A 20675-nucleotide genomic window follows, 5' to 3' on the forward strand; every position below is an offset into this window, starting at 1 on the left:
TGGTTCAGCCGTTAAGAGCACTGGCTGCTCTTCTAGAGGATCCAGGTTCGATTCCCAGCACCCACATGGAAGCTCACAATCATCTCTAACCCCAGTTCCAAGGAACCCATTGGCATCTGACTCCTGCGTTCTAACTTTAGTGGACCCAGCTTGTGATGGTACAAAGACATACATGCAGGCAAGTTACCCATATATCTAATAAAATTTTTTGAAAAGGCCTCTAAAAATGGGGGGAGCTGTCATATTTCCGAGGAACTCTTCAATGTCAGTTTTCTTTTCACCCCATCTGGGAGAAAAGACGTTAATGTGTTGGTTGTTCAAGAAAACATTTAGAATGTTTTGAAGGAGGCTTTAGAGGGAGCTGGATTAAAGAACCAGCAGGTCTATGGTGGGAGTTCTCACAGCCACTGATAATCTGCTTGCAACGAAGCAAAGGAACTAATTATCTTTGGAGAGGACTGTGTGCCTGGTAAAATAATTAAAAATAAATGTCTCTCCTTAGAAATGCAAATTACCAAGTCCCGAAGAAACCCTGGTGGTCACATAGACAATAAATAGATGTGTTATCTGAGGTCCTTTACTTGATTCATTTTCAATTCTGCTACAACCAGGCGGAACAGGGGAAACAGTTTTTGAAAGCTCTAAACCATGACACCTCACCCTGGTGACCTTCTGGGGAACTATTGGGGACCCGTCGCTTCCCCCTGAGTCCTAACTCCGCTAACGTGAGATGGGGGCATTACTGCAGACACCTCTCCGAAGTTCTGCTGAAGCCCGTTCCTCCTATGCAGTGTTGTCTGTCATAAGGCATTAGCCAAGCTCCGCTGTGGTGGGCTCGGTGAGGTGAGGGGGAGATAGGAGGCCTTGGGGGCTGAGTAGAACACTGGACTTACTAACTCTTACACCAAACATGCTAATGTGTGCATCCCCCCTACTTCCCACCCTAAGATGGGGTTTCTCTGTGTAGCTCTGGCTGTCCTGGAACTCACTATGTAGACCAAGCTGGCCTTGATCTCAGAGATCCGCCTGCCTCGGCCTCCTGAGTGCTGGGATTAAAGACATGTGCCATCACCACCTGGTGCCAGTTCATGCTTCTAACCCCAGTGTTCAGAGGCTGGCCTCAAGCAGGAAGAAAGCTGCTACAAGTTGGAGGGCAGTCCAGACTATAAAGGACAGGGCTATACGGTGAGTTCAAGTTCAAGACTAGCCCTGAGCTGTTTCACAAGACCCTTTCTCAACAAAATAAGAACAGAAACAAAAACCACTCCCAAATCATAAAGCACAAAGTCAAATAAAAATGCCAAGAAGGCCACAACATGTTATCCTTTTGTCAAAGAACCAATACTGATTGGATACCTACTGTTACACTTTCCGGCAGGCATTTGAAAAGGGGTGGGGTGGGGGAGTTCTGCCTAGAAAGAAACTGACCGGGGAGTCAGATTCCGGGCACCTCAGTCCATTGTCTCAGTTCCTCTTGCTTTACTGACATCAGATTGCTCCTGCATCTCTTATCTAGAGAGACATGATTTCCCCTGTGACTGAGCCAAGCTGAGGTTTCCAAGGGAATAGGTGATGGTGGAGAGAAATGAGAGATGAAGGAAGGCTCTTTGACTGGTGTTTTCCAGAGGAGGGCTGGATCTCCAGGAAGTGAGGTCTATGTACGCTGGGCCAATGGCGCTATCTACATCTGAAGGTCTCAAAGGGTAAGATGGGTGGTACACAAAGAAACACAACAGTATCTGGTTAACAACATATGCCCAAGACACGTCCCTTCTGGTCCCTAGGTAACCTGGCCAAGGTCTGAAGCAGAATTCATTCACCCTGGTCAGTCCGATCCAGTTTCATCACATTCCCTCCATCAGCATAGGCTCTCCTTGGGGTTCAGCATCCTTTGTCTTCCTCCCTGTGGTCCAGTCTCCAGAGGCTCTCTTCATGTCCACCCAGAGAGCCTTCTCTTTCTGTACACTGAGACTCAGCTGTGACAACTTCCTGGTCTTCCAACACAAGCAGAGCAATGAAATGAGCAGAAGCAGCAGCATGAAGAAGGGACAGACGATAAGGAAGTGGAGAAAGGGTTCAGAGGAGCAGATCCGGGAAGAGAACGTTGATTCTGCAACAAAAGAGGAACACAGAAGACAGTCAGTGTCCAGATTACCGGGGCCAATTGTCATGCACACCTCCTTAAACATTAGCAGAGGCAAGTGCATGTAGACAACAGGGTGGAATGGCACAGGCCCTGCATCCTGTGAGAACACACAGAAAAAACAGGCCTAGGACATTCTCAACACACGCATCTCCCCCTGCCCGGCCACTGCAGCTTTAGAACTGCCAGTGACCTACTTACAACCACCAGCCAAAAAGGAAGGCAAAACAAAAAAGAAAACCTTTCCTTTAATCTTCTTCCCTCAGAAAAGATATGTATAATTCAGCCCTCGTTCTCAGCTGTGTAGCTGGCCCTGAATTTTTAACTGAGCTATTCCCACCGCTGCTTCTGGAACTCACAATGAACTTCGCTGCCTTCCGCAGCAGCCAAACCTGTGGTGGAGCGTGCTTCTCCCCCTGACCCATGTCACACAGGTCACTCAGCCCCTGGCTCCGTGTCCCTCAAGCTCAACTGTCACTTCCTATGCCTCTGGGCACAGCCCCTGTCTGGTTGGATCTCACGTCTCCCAGACTTTTCACGAGGCCCAGTTCTCACTCCTTTGTCAGGCAGCCCCTTTGTTTGGCCCCTTCCTTACCTTGACTGGGATCATCTGACAGCACCCTGGGATCCATGCATCACCTACGGTGCTCAAGAACGTTTGCTAATCGCAACTAAAACAAATTAACTGCTGCCGCAGGGCCAAAGACACTGTACGTGCCAAAGCATGTGATCCTCAGGCGGCCTCAGTCTGCTGCGAGCGACCATCAGAAGGCAAACGCGGGGCAGTGGCGTTCCTAGCCGCTTCCCAGGGAAGCAAAGCAGAGTGGACGCAGATCCCACAGGTCCTGGGAAATGGTGCCCTGCGCTAATGACCAAAGGCCCAGGCTACAGGTAGTTAGCAGAAAGCCATTGTGTAAAGAGCTACCAATCAATCACTAGCTGTGGTCTTCCAACTACATTTCTGATATATTTGAAATCGGGGCTGTTCTGAACAATCCGATGCTGACAGAGGCTGTGCTTTGCTTGGAAAACCATAATGACACGAGCCTTCTCTTCTTCAAAAGTTAAGCTATAGAACTTATGAGATTATAGATTCTCGGTGACAAAGACAGGTTTAATGGGTCATTCTGATCAACCTCCTGCTGCAAAAGGAAATCCCTTCGGGGCCTCACTGATTCATTTTACACGCTGAAGACTGTCTCTTTGCTGGAAATCAAGAGAGAACCCGGACAGTTGCTCCAGCCTGGCACTGTGAGCTCTCTGAGGGTTGGACCTGTGTCTTATGTGTCTTTGCATCTTGTTCAGCACTTCCCCTAGAAGGCCTCATGGGATCCGGATGAAGTCAACTGCCGACCGAGTGTATTCTCCATGCTAGGACCAGCGCGGCCACCATGGTGCTGTGCAGAGTGCCTGGCCTTGGTGAACGTCAGGCTGCCAGTTCTGAATGGGGCTGGCACAGAGCTGTCGAAGCTGACGGCCTGGGTTTTTTCTATTCTCATTTGTAGTCTTCATCTTGCCTTTGATTTTTCTTCTTGAAAACACGATCAGTAGAAGAGAGATTTGGATTCTTCTTTTGTTTTGTTTTGTTTGTTTTGTTCTGAGGTAATTCCACTGTACAGCCTGAAGGAACCTTGAACTCAGGATCCCCCTGCTTCCCAAAGGCTGGAATTAGAGGTGTGGTCCCATAACTGCTTTAATTTCTAACTCTTTCCTCTCCGAGCAGTCTTTTCCCAGATGATCCACCTGGACTGTACTTAATCTCCCAGGTGTCATGTGGTGACCCTTGCAAGCACGGTCAAAGGAGGCAGAGACTAAAGCTGTGGTAGAACAGATCACAGCTCTGAACCACACAGCCCTACAGAAACTTCTTTTTCATAACAACAGCCACTGTAAGGAAATGCCAGGCCCCCTGCAGAGAGCCCATTGATGAGGTGTAAACAGTCTCCTCAGGTGTCCAGACTCCTGGAGAATGACAGACAGCCACGATTTTCACTTCCTCAAGAAAGCTTATAAACCTCAGGGTTGGACTCCCTGGGATGTCAAAAGGGTGTCAGTGTTGACACATCCCTCCACCTCTATAATGGGCACACTTCAGCTAGATGGGTCCTACTCCATTTCCTCACCTCCTCAGAGCTGCACACCCTTTCTCTGGCATCCCCTCTCCTCCCCACCCCACCCATTCTGCAGCTGGTGAATCAGAGATAGCCTGGCTATAAGCTCATGACATGACAGGGGAAACTTTCCCTTTCCTGAGACCTCTAGGAAGAACCTCCCCCCCCCCCCCCGCCTGTGAACCTGAACTCTCTTTAGGGCCCCTATTGTGCTGCTGTCTTCCGTGGCATGATAGAGTCCAGACCCAAGAACTTTCTCTGACAGAGTCCGGAGTCATGGGGTCCTGGTTAAAACACCAGCCACGAGCATTCCTGCAGCAGGGTGGATGAGTACCAACTGTATTTCAGAGAGAGCTTGATTCAAATCTTCACTCCTCGGTTCATTCTTGGGAACATTGGATAAGTTATTCATCTCCTCAAATCCTCTGTTTTCTTATTAACTAAACGAGGATGATGATAATTCATCGAGTTTCAGTGAGATAATATGTAATATGACATTTAGCACAATACCTAGACCATTTGTTAAGTGGGCAAGAAGGTTCCTGGGGGAGCTGAGAAATACCTAGGTACCCTTCTCCCAAGCCTGCTGACTCCTCACAGAGACCTCAGCTCTGTGGTTTGGATCTAGAATGTTCTCTAAAGGACCAAGTAGTCAAGGTTTGGCCTCAGCTTGGTACTACTGAAAAGTCATGGGACCTTGGAGAGGCGGGGCCTGGTTTGGGAGCACAGCCTTAAAGGGAACAGGAGAATTCTGGTTTCTTCTTCTATGTTTCCTTTTTCCTCTTTGCTTCAAGAATGCCAAGAGGTGGGAAGCCTCTTGAAGTGTCACACGTACCCTCTTACCCACCTTGATGCTGCCCAAAGCCATGGACCAGCCAACAGTGGCCTCAAAATTCCAAAACTATGAAATACAATAAAAAGTTCCCTCCCTAAAGGTTATCTCAGGCCTTCTGTCCCAGATACGGGAAGCTGAACACAACACAACAGACTCTTCACCTTCCTCCATGGGCTCAATCTTACCCTTCACTGGAATGTTCAATGATTCCTTAGGAGACACCCACCGGCTGTGGTGATAGGGGTGAGCTATCCCATCCAGCTCAGGCATCTGAACACTTGGTTCCCAATTACTGGTGCTGTTTTGCAGAGGTTGAGGAAGTCTGGCCTTGCTGGAGGAAGTATCACAGTGGCAGGCTTTGAGAGTCTGAAGATCCACGTTGCCTCTAGTTCGCTCTCTCTGCTTTGTTTTTGCAGTTCAAGACGAGAGCCTTTGTGTCTGCTCTAGCGACTATGCCCGCTACCTGCTGCCTCTGCTCTGCCATCATGGCTGCTTCCCTTCTGGAATCATAAGCCCAAACAAACTCTTTCTTCTCTAAGTTGCCTTGGTCATTGTCTTTTTCTTTTTTTTCTTTTTTTTTTTTTTTTTTGGTCTTTGGTTTTTTTTTTTTTTTTTTTTGTTTTTTTTTTTTTTTTTTTTGTTTTTTTTTTCAAGACAGGGTTTCTCTGCAGCTTTGTTAGAGCCTGTCCTGGACCTAGCTCTTGTAGACCAGGCTGGTCTCGAACTCACAGAGATCCGCCTACCTCTGCCTCCCGAGTGCTGGGATTAAAAGCGTGTGCCACCACCGCCCGGCTGGTCATTGTCTTTTTATTACAGCGATAGGAAAGTAACTAATGCACCGGCTCTCTTTCTAGTCAGGGGTGCTAGAGAATCCGGAGGTGATCCGCGTTCTTACAGCTGCCGGACCAGCTGTATGGTGCTGGTGAGACGGGATGGGGCATGCAGGAAACAGGAAGAAATCTGGCACTGGCCTATTCTGCCCCCGAGACTCCAACCTTTAGCAAGAAGGAACAGTCTTCATGGGGAGGCGGCTTCTCCATTTAGAGCCGTTTGCCACCAAAGGGCAGCACGGTGCCCTCTGCACAGCGCTGAGTTGGCCAACAGCGAGCAACTATTAGCTCCAGTGCTTCTAAATTACCTCCCGGGGGGAGGGCTCTGGGTCCTACAGACACCATTTCCCACCATCTGCCTCTCACCCATATGGGGATGAGAACTGGACTGGTGACACTCAGAACCATTCCAGCTTGGCATGGCATTTTGAATCAATCCAAGTAAGTGCCCCATACGCAAAGGACGTGACCTGCGGAATGGATCCAAAAACATAACGAGCACACTTCATCTTGACCAGCCGCTTCTAACTCGCTTCCTTCTGCCCACAGCCAGGCACGCCATGAATAGCTCTTCTTTTGGACATTACCTCGGAGAGGCTCACTTGAGAGGGAGAGGATGAAGGTGCTTCGAACCTCCCGACTCCATCTACAACTTGGGCCATGTGAGCTGGCCCCTAAGTGGGGTTGGGATCTCTACAGCAAGTACATCCCACAAGTGGCCCCTGACAGCTTCCTGTTTTAACCTGGCTGGAATTGTGCTTGTCCATTCTTTCATCAAGTGTTAGTTGAGTGCTTTGGGCCAGAGCTTGCTGAGTGTACCGGGGAAAGTAAACAAACGGCCTCTCTAGAAACTCCAGTGTGACAGGAATGCATGTCTCCTTTAAGAATCCATTTTCCAAAAAAGTCCTCATCTAAATAAAAGCTAGGTGATGGTAATGAGTATTGTGCTGCCATAAATAATCCATCTGCACCCTGCCCCAATGCCTTATGGACTGACCTATCATGACATCGTGGACAACTTTTCAGAATATGACATTTAGGGACTGGGTATGTAGTTCTACTGGCAGTGTGCCTGCCTGACATGCGCACAGCCCTGGGTCCATTCCCTAGTGCCATGCAAATCTTGTGTAACGGAGCAGATATGCAGCCCTAGTACTGAGGAGGTAGAGGCAGGAGGATCGGAACTGCAAGGTTATCCTTGGCTATACTCCGTGTGTGAGGACAGCCTGGGCTCCAGGAAACCCTATCTCAACAAACAAAGAAGCAAAAGGATAATGCATTTGTGTTTAGGATCTGAAGGCGAGGTAGAAATACTCGGTTTGGCCCTATGGCCCCTAGCCTGCTAAGTCACTGTAGAGACAATACTGGGGGAGGGGAGCAAGGTCCAGAATATGCCTCCACTCAAGTCATTGATCCATGGCTCTTTTCTGTAGGCCCAAAACTAAGCCGGTCTGGTGCAGTCAAACAGAGGAAGTGAAGCGAAGAGCAGTGGTGAATTGTATTTGACTTGGATTCCACCACCATGCAGAGTTGGCAGTCAGCAGGAGTACGTTCACTTGTGGGCTGGTAAATACTGAACTACTCTCAGGTCGGTCTAGAGCTGAGAGAGGACATGCCATGCCGACGTATTCCCAGAGTCCATGTCCCCTGCTGGCGATGCGTGGTACAGGTGTGACAGCTGACAGGCAGGGTGACAGCTGAGAGAAGGTGAGTCAGAGAAACGTTAAGGCTCGGATGTGGACCAGGGAAGGATGGCATGGGGGTGGCACACTGTCTTAAGGGGTTCCGTCCACAGCCAGGTGCTAAGCTGCTGCACAGACTTCACCTTCTTTCCCTCTGCCTCCTCCCCTCTGTATTGTAAACATGCTCAGGATCCTACCAAATTGAACTCCAAACAGAGCAAATAACTAAAACTCATTGTTGGCGCTTCCTGCCCTTTCTATGGACTTCTCTCTTGCTCTTTACAGCTCCTGAGAAAAGAACCTGAGCCTGACATGTCTGCTTCCTTCCTCACTCTTCAGCCACCTCAGCCTGCTGCTCTTACTGCTTTTCTGCCCCTACCATAGGTCCTGTGGAGATGTTCCTCTTCGCTCTGTGTGTGTGTGTGTGTGTGTGTGTGTGTGTGTTGCGTGCATGCATGCATGCATACAAGTGTCCTCTCCCTTGTCCCTTTGGGTATGTTTCCTGTACCCACATCTCAGTTTCTTTCTTGCCTCTACTGGCAGCCAGCAAACCCCAGGGAGCCTCCTGACTGCCTCCCACAGTTCCAGGGTCATGTGTGGATATGAGATCATGCCTGGTTTGGGTGCCAGGCCCTGTACTCAAACTCTCATGGCTGTAGAGCGGTGTTCTCAAGCACAGAGCCGTCTCCTCAGCCTCCCATTCTTATCAGTAACAGGCTTTGGGTGCTGTTCTGTCTCTCGGGTTTCCCTTGTCTCCTGATATGCTACCCTGATTTCCCACCACCTGCGCACGGACACCTCAGGTGTCCTTCCTGAAGTGTCATCATTCTGGCCACACATTGATAGCTCCTAGCGTACAAGTCAGAAAGAGTTCACATTATACTTCCCACTATCTCCCAGATAAACACCTCTGGAAAACTCTCTCTGGATTGAGCTCCAGCCCAGCTTCCACAAACTGGACTCAGCCTCTCCGCCCCCAGCCTTCGTTTGGTTGCTTGGCAAATGGCCTTGTGATCTACTCAAGTCCTAATACAAATTTGCCTCTTCTGCTCACTCACTGCCCGCAGATGTCCAACAAATCGACCTCCGGATCCCTACGGCTTGTTCTTCCTTCCCCCTTCTCACTAGCGCTGCCTGAGCTCGGGCCCCCATTTTGCCTCCTCTTGGCTACAGCTTCATGTCCTTCTCCCTGTCGGCCTCCCTCCACTTCAGCTTCACTTCTGCCCCCAATGGGAACTCTCTAAAGGTGACTCCAAGGGTGTCACTGCCACACTTGAACTTGTTCTGCTGCACCCCATGCCCGTTGTGATAAAGCGCCCTGCCCTCACTTCCCACTAAACACATCTGAGCTCCATGCCACCCCCACCTCAGGGCCCTCATCGCTTAGCCTTGTACTGTGTGTGCTGAGTTGCAAGCCCTTGCTCTGACATGAAGCTTATATCTTTTTGCTATATTGCGTACCTTTTCATTTTTCCTAAACGTTTTCTCTCTTCTCACGCATCCCTCTTCTAGGGACCCTTCCCATCCCTACTTGACCCTTCACTCTGGTTCCATTGCTCCCTCAGCATTCTGGGACTATACTGGTCTGCTGACACTTGTCACAGTGGATCCAACTATCCCATTCTGTAGGAATGGTCCCTGCCATTTATGGTTTTGTGTGGGCAGATCCCATACAATTTTTTTTCTTTTGAGACAGAGTTTCTCTATATAACAGCCCTGGTTCTCCTGGGAACTTGCTCTGTAGACCAGGCTGGCCTCGAACTCACAGAGATCCGCCTGCCTCTGCCTCCTGAATGCTGTAATGAAAGGCGTGTGCACTACTGCCCAGCTCAGTGTCTAAGTTTTTAAAAACATATTTGTATTATGATCTTCATTTTTATGAGAAAGCCAGACATTATCCACATCAATAGTCTGATGACATAGCTAATAAGTGATTAGGACTGTGATCTGAGTTTAGGCTTCTCTGCCTCCAACCCCTAAGGACTTTTTATCACCCCATTGTCACCCTAACCACTAGCCAGGAGCAGCAAGTCAGAGAAGGCCAGTTGCTCAGTTCCAGGATTTCCTTGGGAACACGACATTAGCTGCAATGAAAGCCCTGCTGGTCGTGGCACAGACCCGTGGGCTTTTTCACAAAAATGACTCCGTTTTTTTTTTAGCGTCTCCTTCCAGAGTTCATCTTCTACATGATCTCCAAGATATTATCCATGATCTCACATAGATATGCTGGGCAGCCTCTCACCTGTCTCAGAGAGATATGCTTGCTAGTCACAGAATCTCTCCGGTTTATGGTTGCCATTTTTTTCTCTTGTAAAAACTGCTGATTCTATGGGGCCTGTGAATTCTCGGGGGAAACATTTGTGGGGCTTGCCCAGATATGTGGGATATCCTATAATTGTTGGAATAAAAAGCGGATAAAAAATGTCTTCCTGGTCATTTGGAGGAAAAAAAAAGAGTTACTGAGGAATGGACATGGGGGAAGGACAATGGAGCCCTGAAGAATGGAAAGGGGAGAGGATGGTGGAGCCCCAAAGACCAAATATAAAGGAGTTAAGGATGATGGAGCTTTGAAGAATAGATAGAAAGAGAGGATGATGGATCCCTGACGAACAGGCAGGAGGAAAGGATGGTGGAGCCCTGAGGGATGAACAGGGGAAGAAGAAGCTAGAATCCTACGGAACAAGCCAGATTGAGCCTCACTGGGATGCAGTGAGGCTCTCTTTGCTGGCGAGAAATTGCCACCTTCCCTTCCTGAGATTTCCACTAAAGCTAACTTGTCTGTTAGGAGTGTGGTGGGGTCCCAAAACTCTGCCTTAATTTCTCTAGTGATCCTTTCCCAATATAAGTCCAGCCTGTAGTTCACTTTTCAGCTATTTGAGTCTCACTAGAAAGAAGTAGCAAAGATAATGAGCTGGCAGATACTATAGCCAGTCACGATGCATTGGTCCAGCTGGAAGAAAGAGCTCTTCTTAGTAACACATGTCTCAGAGATGCCCATCAGCTGTCTGATACTGCACAAGGCTGAGACATTGGCTGAGGATGACTTTCCTACACAGAGAACTGTCACTCTTTGGCCAAAGGCCTTTGAGTAGTACTTCTCTTTCTTGGCGACTATAAGGCAGCTCTATATAGTATCCTTCCTTCTTTGGTGTCTTCAAGACACAATAATACAATGGAAAGAGGATACCAAATGAGCATTGTTGATGTTTGGATTTTATTTTATTTTTTAAAAAATATTATTTATTTATTTATTTATTTATTTATTTATTTATTTATTTATTTATTATGTATACATTATTCTGTCTGTGTGTATGCCTGCAGGCCAGAAGAGGGCACCAGACCCCATTACAGATGGTTGTGAGCCACCATGTGGTTGCTGGGAATTGAACTCAGGACCTTTGGAAGAGCAGGCAATGCTCTTAACCTCTGAGCCATCTCTCCAGCCCGATGTTTGGATTTTAAATGACCATTCCATCCACTAAAAGATCCATGTGGGAAAGACTTGCTCCTGGTTTGGTTCTATTAGGAGGTGGTGGCACCTTCAGGAAAAGGTTTTGATGGGAGATCTTCATGTCACTACAGGCATGCCATTGAAGGGATAGTGAGACACCAGCTCTTCCTCTTTTTCTTTCTCACTTTCTGGCCAGAGGCAAGTGGTTTTGCTCAGCCACACACTCCTGCCGTGGTGTGTGCCTGCAGACTCAGAGTCCTGGGCCCAAATGTCTGAGACCAGAGTCTCTAAAGCTCTGAGCCACAGTAATCATTCTCTGCAAGTTGAGTATGTTTGCCTAGTAACATCGCCAAAGACCTAACAGCTTGGTGAGGAGAGAGAGAGACAGAGAAAGAGAGAGAGAGAGAGAGAGAGAGAGAGAGAGAGAGAGAGAGAGACAGAGACAGAGACAGAGACAGAGACAGACAGAGAGAGACAGAGAGACAGAGAGGGAGGGAGGAGAGAGACAGAAGGAGAGAGACAGTCAGTCAGTCAGTCAGTCAGTCAGTCAGACAGACAGAGAGGTCCCAGTACTGATCCTCTGAGGAAGAGAGTTTAAGTTCTGTTATTTTTTCTTCCCTTGACCAAGGGAGTATTCACGCATAACTGACTCTCTCAGTTGGGTCAAAATGCAGAGACGTCATCACAACTATCTTCTTATTCTGCCTAGTATTCTTTTCCACCACAAAACAGCATCCTGAGATCAGAGCATCAGCCAAGAGGTCAGGATGCTGGCTGCCCATGTTCCTTAAATATCTGAGGCACACATGATGCTGATGGCTTTTTACTTGGGAAGGGGAAGTCAGAACAGTGCAGACATGCCCATTAGCCAAATATCTGTGCCCAAATCTCATGGAACCTTGCGGGTTCAAATGAGTTACTATGGAGAAAGGCAGTAAAGTCATCTTCTTTGAGAAATCTGAAAAATGGTCATTAGTCTGGAAAAAGAAGGAAACAAAGCTAGGAGGAAGTACAGAGGGAAGCCGGATAGGCCAGTGACCCAATGAGCCAGTGGCTGGTTGACCCCACGTTACCTGAAGGCAGCACCCTGAGCATCATCCTCTGTGACTCATTGGAGGCTTGGTTGATCCACTTGCCCGGGTGGCCGTGTTGCTGCCACTCTGCCACCTTGCACCAGTACATCCCAGCATCCTCCAGCTCCACCCGATGCAGCTTCAGGACAAAGTCTGTGGGAGACGCTCGGTAGCAGTGCAGGGCCCTCCTGCGGCCCTCTAGGCCATACTCCAGCAAGCCGTCATACTGCAGGTGGGCCAGCATCTGACTCCCCGCGTTCTCCCTGCTCCAGTACCATGTCACAGAGTATAGGGAGGCTGGGCTGCCAGGGCTGTCCAGGCTGCAGCTGAGGCCCACTTCTTCGTGCTCAGTAGCGTTTCCCAACCAGTGCACTTTGCTGACACGGACCTGACTTCCTAGAAGGCAAAGTGGTGAACGGTTAGAGAAGACAGGACTTTCGACGCGGTCACCTCTGAGGTGTATCGTTTCCACCGGGAGATCCTGTCTGGTATTCTCCAGACATTAGAACCTTCATCATTGATATTTACCTTTGATCCTTCCCCCCTTTTTTTCCACACTTGCCAGAACATTCTTTGCTACGAACCAAGCTTACCACTTCCCCCCTTTAGCCTGACCTCTCGCCTGATAGACTCTACCATTAAAATAGACACAACTTCAGCAGGGCTTGCAGCTTGCACCTGTCTTTGAACTTCCTCTTTGATCTCCCACAGGTGCTGCTCACAACTTTCAGTGCTCTCTCAAGTTCGGCCTTACACCAGTCCCACTTCTTCTGAGGAGATCACCCCCCCCACCACCACCACACCCGGATGTTATCTCTTGTTCAGACACACTGTGAGACAGAATTTGCTCAATACCCTCAGTATTTTAAGAGAATCTGGTTAACTACAAACATTCTCAAGTTGAGAAGTGCCATTGTGTTATCTTCGTCAGTTGTTCACCACCGTGGCAAAAATACCTGAGCAAAACAGCTTAAGGAAGCAAAAATTTATTATATGGCTGGCGGTTTCAGCCTCCGCGATCCATTAATTCCTATATTTTGCATGTCTATAAAGCTAGCACTATGTGGATGGCTGATAAGGTTTATAACCAACTTGACCTATGACTAGCTGTCCTTGGACCATGGCTTCTGTGGTCCCTTAGTGTCTATGCCACAGATCCCACAGAAGCAGCTTCCTGTGGAATTCATTGTGAGCAGGGGACTCCAACCATTCCACTCTCATCTCAAGATCAAGTTATTAAAAACAACAACAACAACAATAAAACCCACAGAAGCTGAGGGTAGTCTGGAGCTCACTGTGTAAGTTAGGATGCCTTCCTGCCTTAGTCTTCCTGATTGCATGCCACCACACTTGGCTTTCAAAGGAAAATGTACTGAATGAATTCACTCTTACATCCTTGAGTCTGATTGGTGGGTCCAGTCAATTCCCGAGGTACCACCAAGGTACCTTTCCTTTTGTGCTAATGCAAAGTTTGTAGCACCAACTTCTGATAGCCACACTTTCCATGAATCCCAACTTGAATCTCTTTATTGGGCAGATGCCAAGGTTTTCACATTTTCTGCTTTGTTTTTGCTCCTAATTGTCACTGTAAACCTGGCTAAAAGCAGCTCGCAGTAACCATCTCATAGCCTGAGTTGCCTTGGAATTCTTTCCATTCCTTTTGAGTTCAACCTCACACAAGTCTTGGGGAATAAACACAATATTCGCCAGAAATCCATAGGAGTGGACTTTAGTCCAATTCCCAATAAAGTCTTCATTTCTGTGCGAAGTTTCACAAGCACAGTCTCTCTGTCCACGTTCCTACCAGCATGTTCTTTCACCAGAATTGCCCATTAAGCTCTTTGTAAAGCATTCTAGAGACGTTCTAGCCTGCTTCTTCAACCTCTTCCAGACTCTTCCCACAAACCGGTTTCAGATCTTAAGAACACACTTCATCAGGTTGGATGGCAGCATTAGCCCCACCTTTCTGACGTCAATTTCCTGTATTATTTTCTTTGTTGTTGCTGCTGCTGGTGTTGTTATAAAAAATATCTAAAAGAAAGAGTCTCGAGGAAGAAAGGTTTGTTCTGTGGATGGCCTCAGAGATTTCAGTCCAAAGTCAGGTGGATCATTTGCTTTGGGTCCAAGGTAAGGCAGAAGAATATCAGTGTTGGAATAGGTGGCACAAGCTCCTCTCAGGGTGGCAGGGATGGAGGGAGAGAGAGCATGTCTGCGCTATTGTCTTCCTTCTTCTTTCCTTTTATTCTGTCTGGGACCACCAGGCTATTTGATAAGACCAGACACATTCAGTCAGGTCTCCACTTAGCGAATCCTCTCCGGAGATGTTCTCCTAAACACACTCAAAACACACCTTACTAACCTCCTAGGTGCCTGTCAATCCAATCTATTCAATGATGAAGACTGGGAGTTTCTTGATACACTAAAAGATCTAATACTGAGGCCTTATTTCTACCTGGGGAACATGGGCTTGAACCAAAAGACGTTGCCTCCTCAAAACCTGCAGGCAGATGCAGTCAAGCGTTTGTTCAGGGAGAGTGGAAGGCAAGGATGTCAGCCACACAGATGCAGAATGTAGGAGACATAAATGCAGTGGTGGTGGGCTCTCTGGAGCATCCACGCAGAAGTAAACAGTAGGATCCACAAGCCTAGGGCTCAGGATATCGAAACCCAAAGATGTAAGTGACAGTTTAGCCAGGACAGTGGTGTAGAGCCCCGAGAGTAGCAGAGACTAAAGCAGAAGAGCCCATGAGCATTCCCTGCAGAGTGCACAAACTTAACTGAGGCAGAGGAGCGGCCTGGAAAGGAAGCGAGGCAGAGATCTCTCTAAGCTATGTTTTTACCCCTGCTTCTCTCCCAGACCAAGCTCCCCTATGGCTGTTTTTTTTCATCTTTGCCGTTCTGTTTCCTAGCATAGGGGAATGTCCAGTTATAATCTTAGTTTTTTTCTTTTTAATGTCACCTTGAAAATAGTACTTGAAGCACCACATTAGATGGAGTTATTTACATCATACTGTTGGCTGTTGTCCAGTTCCTTAGCCATGATGCCCATTTGACTTTAAACCACAGTTAGAGGTGACCCAGCCAGTACGGAGAGACCTAGACAAGCCTGCCCGCCTTCAGACAGCAGTGCTCAGACTAGCTCAAACGGATGGAAGTTCCATTACATTTTCGGAGATCTCCAGAGGTGGAGAAGGCTCCCCCAGTAAGCCATTCCAACAGTTAACTACTTCTATTTGCCTTATGTTTAGGCAGCCAAATGTTGAAAAGCAATTTCTCCACACGTCCCCACAGAGTTGTACAGTTTCTGTTCACAGTGGGAGAAATATGCTTCGTATTACTCTTTCTCTGCCAAATTACAGTAGAGCCCCGCTGGAGTGACACAGCTTGTTATTATAGAGATCTGGAGATACGATTCCCTGGGCAGCTGTGCAGACCAGGCTGCCAAGCTGCCAGGCAGCCCAGGCAAAGGGATCTTGTTCCCATTTGAGCTCAAAACCTCAAACTGATTCACCTTAAGTAACCTCCCCTTTTTTTGGCGGGCGACCAGGTCCCGTGGGCATTTGTAGGTGGCTGTTACTCTTGTGGTCCAGGTTTTTGTTGTAACTGTTGTTTTGTTTGGTTTGTTTTTTTTTATACAGGGTTTCTCTGTAATAGTCCGGACTGTCCTGGAACTCGCTTTGAAGATTGGACTGTCCGAGAACTCACAGAGATCTGCCTGCCTGTGCCACTGTTTGCCACTACCACCCGGCCAGATGATATGTTTAATCTCTTCACAGTCACACCCTAGAGGCTGTTGGAGAAAAGCTGGCCATCTTATAGAAAGATGTATGACAACACCCTTCTGAGGTTTACCTGTGGGCTTGAGTTTCAATTCCGTGAGTCCTGAAGTCTTTCTTTCAAGCTTTTGCCAAGAGCCATTTGTAGATAAGAGCCATTCCTCCACGGCACAGTGGTAGTGACCTTGGTCACTGTCTTCCATGTTCAGAATGTTCAGCAGAAATAAATCTTGGGAAACTTTCTCAGAATGAAATTTTTGCTTGCTCCGAGGGGTTTGAAATGTATCTCCATATTTTACAACATTGGTTTGGTCTGTTTCTAGGATCTTCAGATAGGACTCACTTGTAGGAGTGCGAGAAAAGAACCAAGTGATGGCTAACGGAAGGTTTCCAGCAGATCGGGACAAGATGGAACATTCTATATGTGTGCTGGAGCTGACGGGGAGCTCTTGGACTTGGCTGCTTGAGTTCAAACTCAGTTTGCTCTCTGAATGAAAAGGATAAAAAGAGTTACTTTGTTAGGGAAAACAAACAAAATACAGAATTTCAAGCTAGCACTTCAACTAGGGCAAACAGCCATCAATGTGGATGAATTCCCTCTCAGTAGATGCCCTTAGCTGTTCATTCAGCTTTGACACCATTCAAGATCTGACGAAGCCGCCCTTGCCATCTTTGAGCCCTGTTCCTCTCCCAGGCTGTGTGTGGCTAAGAATAGCTATGACTGTGGTCCAACACAAAATTGCCAACTCACTTAAAATACTACGAAATTTGGTTTCATTCTTTGTACTTCAGCTGTGCATAAACTTTGTAGATGACAGTGTTGTGTTACAATGTCAAAAGACCGGACACGCCTGTGAGAATCCTGTGTGATTGCAAGTTGATGTCTCTCTTCATAACGCCCACCTGCTCATTCTCATTCTCTTCTTACTGTGCGGGGAGGAGGAGAGCCCTGGGAAAAGAGGCCAGCTCTTCCGCACGCTATAATACCATTGCACTTAGCAGAGACATCTCGTCCACAGCATGTCTGCATCATTTTGAGAGCGCTCTGTCTCTGTGTGTTTACTATATGAACCGCTTCTAAAACCCCGATTTGTCAAAGTCTAGTTAGAGCTGCCTTCAAACACGAGCAAGCAAGAGGACGTTGTGCATGGGCTATGAAAACCGTGCTTCGTTTCTCTGCAGCCGCGCCACTGGGAGGATTTCATGTGGGGATGGACTCCGCCATCTTTTAACCCCAGTGATGTTCCTTTGTCACAGATGCACAATGAATCTTATTCTCATCCTCACTTCTTGCTGAGCTCTCTACTGCTGTTGATGCTGCCCGAAGGCTCCTTTATTCCCCCTCAAAAACCATATTAATCACATACTCTGTCACATACCAGACTATTTTAGGTATTTTGTGAACACTTCCTCTCAGTGAGTCAGTTTGGAGCAGCAGTTCTCAACCTGTGGGTCGGGACCCCTTCGGGGGTGTTGACCAACCCTTTCACGGGACCCTATCAGCTATCTTGCATATCAGATATTTATGATTCGTAACAGTAGCAAAATTACAGTTATGACATAGCAACAAAAATAATTTCATTGGTGAGGGGGGTCACCACAACATAAGGAACTGTATTAAGGGGTCAAAGCATTAATTAGGAAGGTTGAGAACCACTGGTTTAGAGGAAGATATAAGACAGGAACAAAGACTCACATGTAGAATGGAGATACGCAGAAATGCAACAAATATCAGGATCACCCAGCAGGTTTACCTAACCCAAGGACAGGAATGGGGAGAGACTTCCTGGAGGAGGCAACTCTGTGCTATGACTTGAAGATTAATACTAGTCGTTCGGATGAATAGAGAGCAAAGGAATTCCACATAAAAGGAACAGCTTGAATAATGGCTTTGAACACCCGATACATGTGGATTATCGAACTGCAGGAGGTTCAGTGTGGTTGGGTCAGATCTAAGACGGAAAGTGGGAAGCCCTGGAGAAACAGCTGCATGGGATTACCAAAAGTCTTTCACGGTTTGCCATGGGAGTTTGGACATGAAGAGGACACAGCTTCTAATCTGGGGTGCTGGAATGTGGTGAGGACAACAGGAACAGTATGGAAGGGACATCTTTGGACAATGATGATATCATATGCTCTGACACTGAGCACAGGCATGTCTTGGAAGCAGTTAGATAGGAATCCCAAGACCAGAAGGAAAACCATTCTGAACAATGAACGTGGAAGTTGTCAATGGGTGGATCGTATCCACAGGCAGAAAGGATTTTCCCTAGAAAAGCCAGGAGGGTCAGAGGACATGTCAAGCTTGAATCCCAAAGAATGGTTGTTTTTAAAGAAAAAACTGGGCTCAGTGGGACAAATGCTTGCCTACCCTGGAAGAGAATCAGAAGTTCAAGGTCATTCTTGGCTACATAATGCATCTGATGCTAACCTGAGTTAAGAAAAAGAAAGCAAAGCCAAGTGTACAGCCCACACCTATAATCCTAGCACTTAGGAGGCTGAGGCAGGAGGATCAGCCTGCACTACAGAATAAGACACTGTCAAAAAACAAAGCCAAAAAAATTTAAATAATGACTCCATGGGGGAGGAGAATACAAGAAAATGAGAAGAAATCATTAGTAGTAGGAAGAAAACTTCGTGCCATTGGGTTGAGAGCAAAATAGATAGATAGATAAATAAATAAGTAAATAAATAAATAAATAGATAAATAGATAAATAAAAGATTAAAGATTTATGGACACAATTTCAAACATCAGGGAAGGACAAGTAAATTAAGGCATGAATTCACGAGTAAGGTCATTACCATGAGCACAAATAATTCTCAGCAAGCCGGGCGGTGGTGGCGCACGCCTTTAATCCCAGCACTCAGGAGGCAGAGGCAGGCGGATCTCTGAGTTCGAGGCCAGCCTGGTCTACAAGAGCTAGTTCCAGGACAGGCTCTAGAAACTACAGGGAAACACTGTCTTGAAAAACCAAAAAAAAAAAAAAAATTTAAATAATTCTCAGCAACACAGAGATGGTGGTGGCTGCCACGCCTGAGCACCCGCTTGGCAAGCCAGACACTGCAGTAGGCACGCTGCAGATACACCTCAGCTCACGTGCACACCAGCAATTTACAGAAGCAGTGACTGAGGTGGGGGAAGATTAGGTAATGTGTAAAACCCTGGCTGCATCACCATCCCGGGAAAATACGAGTCGGGAGAGAGAAAGCACACGGCCTGGCAGAACTTCGGCTAGGCTGGGTTTTACTTTTAGCCTCTGTCTTTGTGAGCTATTATCAAGTTAAGACTGAATCTGACCAAAACCATAAGTTCTCTCTTGTATGGTAACACATTTAAAGGGGTCGCTAAGTGTATTCTAATGGAATTGACATGATCGCCACCACTTCTAAACATGAGAAAGATGCTGGGTCACCAGCAGGTACCAGCCTGAAAGATTGTGCCCTCTGGAGGGAGGCCCTTGAGGATCTGCTGTGCCAAACAGTATCCTTTAGCTGCTGGCAACAGGAAGTCCCAGCAGATGGGTAAAGGCACAGAGCGGCGGTCATTAGCCGGTGTGGAGGTATTTCATTGTTTTATTATTGGTCAGTGTGGCTCCCATGTGTGCTGGCTTCATGTCCCTGCCACCATATCATGCTTACTTTACCACCACAAATGCAGTGACTGGGTATTTTTGTTTACTTCTATAGTTTACACAAAGTTGGGGGCGGAGTCTTGCTGTTGTCACTGTCTGAGACAGAGGCTCAAATCGTAGCCTCGGCTGACCTCGAATTCTCAAATCTTCCTGCCTCAGCCTCCCGAGTACCCGGATTATAAGTGTGCATAATTACACCTGACCAGAAAAAAAAAAAGATTCTTTTCTATTCTATTCCCCTCCCCGCTTTTAAAAGCAGGGATCAATTTCACGCCTTCCTTACCTGGAAAAGTGACATTTATCCTCACTAGGTTAGAGGTGGCAGATACCCGGGCTGGGCCACTCGTGTACAGGGAATTCCTGTCATAACCTTCCACCGTGCACCGATACACCCCTGTCTCCTCCACAGCGGCATCGTGGATTTGGAGTTGAGAACGAAATGAAGACTGTGAAACCTTCGTCTTCCCGTGGAACTGGGAGAGGCCATCCCCCCATGCCACCGTGCCATTGTGGGTGATCCGAACTAGCTGATGAAAGGCCCCAGAGCCAGCTGGCTGGAACTGCCACATCACCGAGCATGGCAGCTCGAGGTCCGAGTGGCTGGCCTTCACTATGCAGGACAGGTCGAAGGTGTGGGTGAGTGTCACGCGTGGCTGACGGCTCATCAGATGGACCTGTAAACTTGATTCTGTGGGGGGGAAAGTGAGACATGCTTCCTGTTTACCAAGTCCCAGCGCAGGATGTCCAAGTTTTCTCAATAGCACCCTTCACACAGGGACACACATTTGTGCTCCTGGACTATCATGAATTTGGGGGTACAGTCTGTCCCAAATCCTAACCCCATCCCTCCAAGTTTCCCCCATTGCCTCCGACTGTTCCCAGCAGCCACAACAAACAGGCAGTGTTTCCACAGTGTGCCACTCAGACAGCTGCGCTGAGCAAGTGGAACACTCACAGCCAGGGTCTGGCCTCCTTCCTCTCCCCACTCAGCAAGTAGAACACGCACAGCCAGTGTCTGGCCTCCTCCCCACCCCCAGGGTTCAGCGTCACTCTCTCCCTTGTGCTAGAAAAGACTTCGGGATGCCCAGGCTGCTGCCGGAACGGAACAGGCTTGGCTCCATTCATCTGGAAGTCAACTCCT

At 47.7% G+C, this 20675-nt stretch overlaps 1 protein-coding gene across 1 annotated transcript in view; it reads right to left on the reverse strand.

Annotated features, from left to right (window-relative positions):
* Nucleotides 1–1623: 1623 nt before the first annotated feature.
* The window catches only part of Cd101 (CD101 molecule), a 42148-nt gene continuing 23096 nt past the window's right edge, over nucleotides 1624–20675 (reverse strand). The window contains exons 6-9 of the mRNA XM_038311927.1: nucleotides 19818–20222; nucleotides 15978–16388; nucleotides 12126–12521; nucleotides 1624–2110 (exon numbers count right to left, since the gene is read on the reverse strand). Coding sequence (XP_038167855.1) covers nucleotides 1845–2110; nucleotides 12126–12521; nucleotides 15978–16388; nucleotides 19818–20222 — 1478 coding nt within the window. The 3' untranslated portion in view covers nucleotides 1624–1844. The remainder of the gene's footprint in view (nucleotides 2111–12125; nucleotides 12522–15977; nucleotides 16389–19817; nucleotides 20223–20675) is intronic.

The sequence above is a fragment of the Arvicola amphibius genome, chromosome 14 (genome assembly GCF_903992535.2).
Source record: "Arvicola amphibius chromosome 14, mArvAmp1.2, whole genome shotgun sequence".
NCBI lineage: Eukaryota > Metazoa > Chordata > Mammalia > Rodentia > Cricetidae > Arvicola > Arvicola amphibius.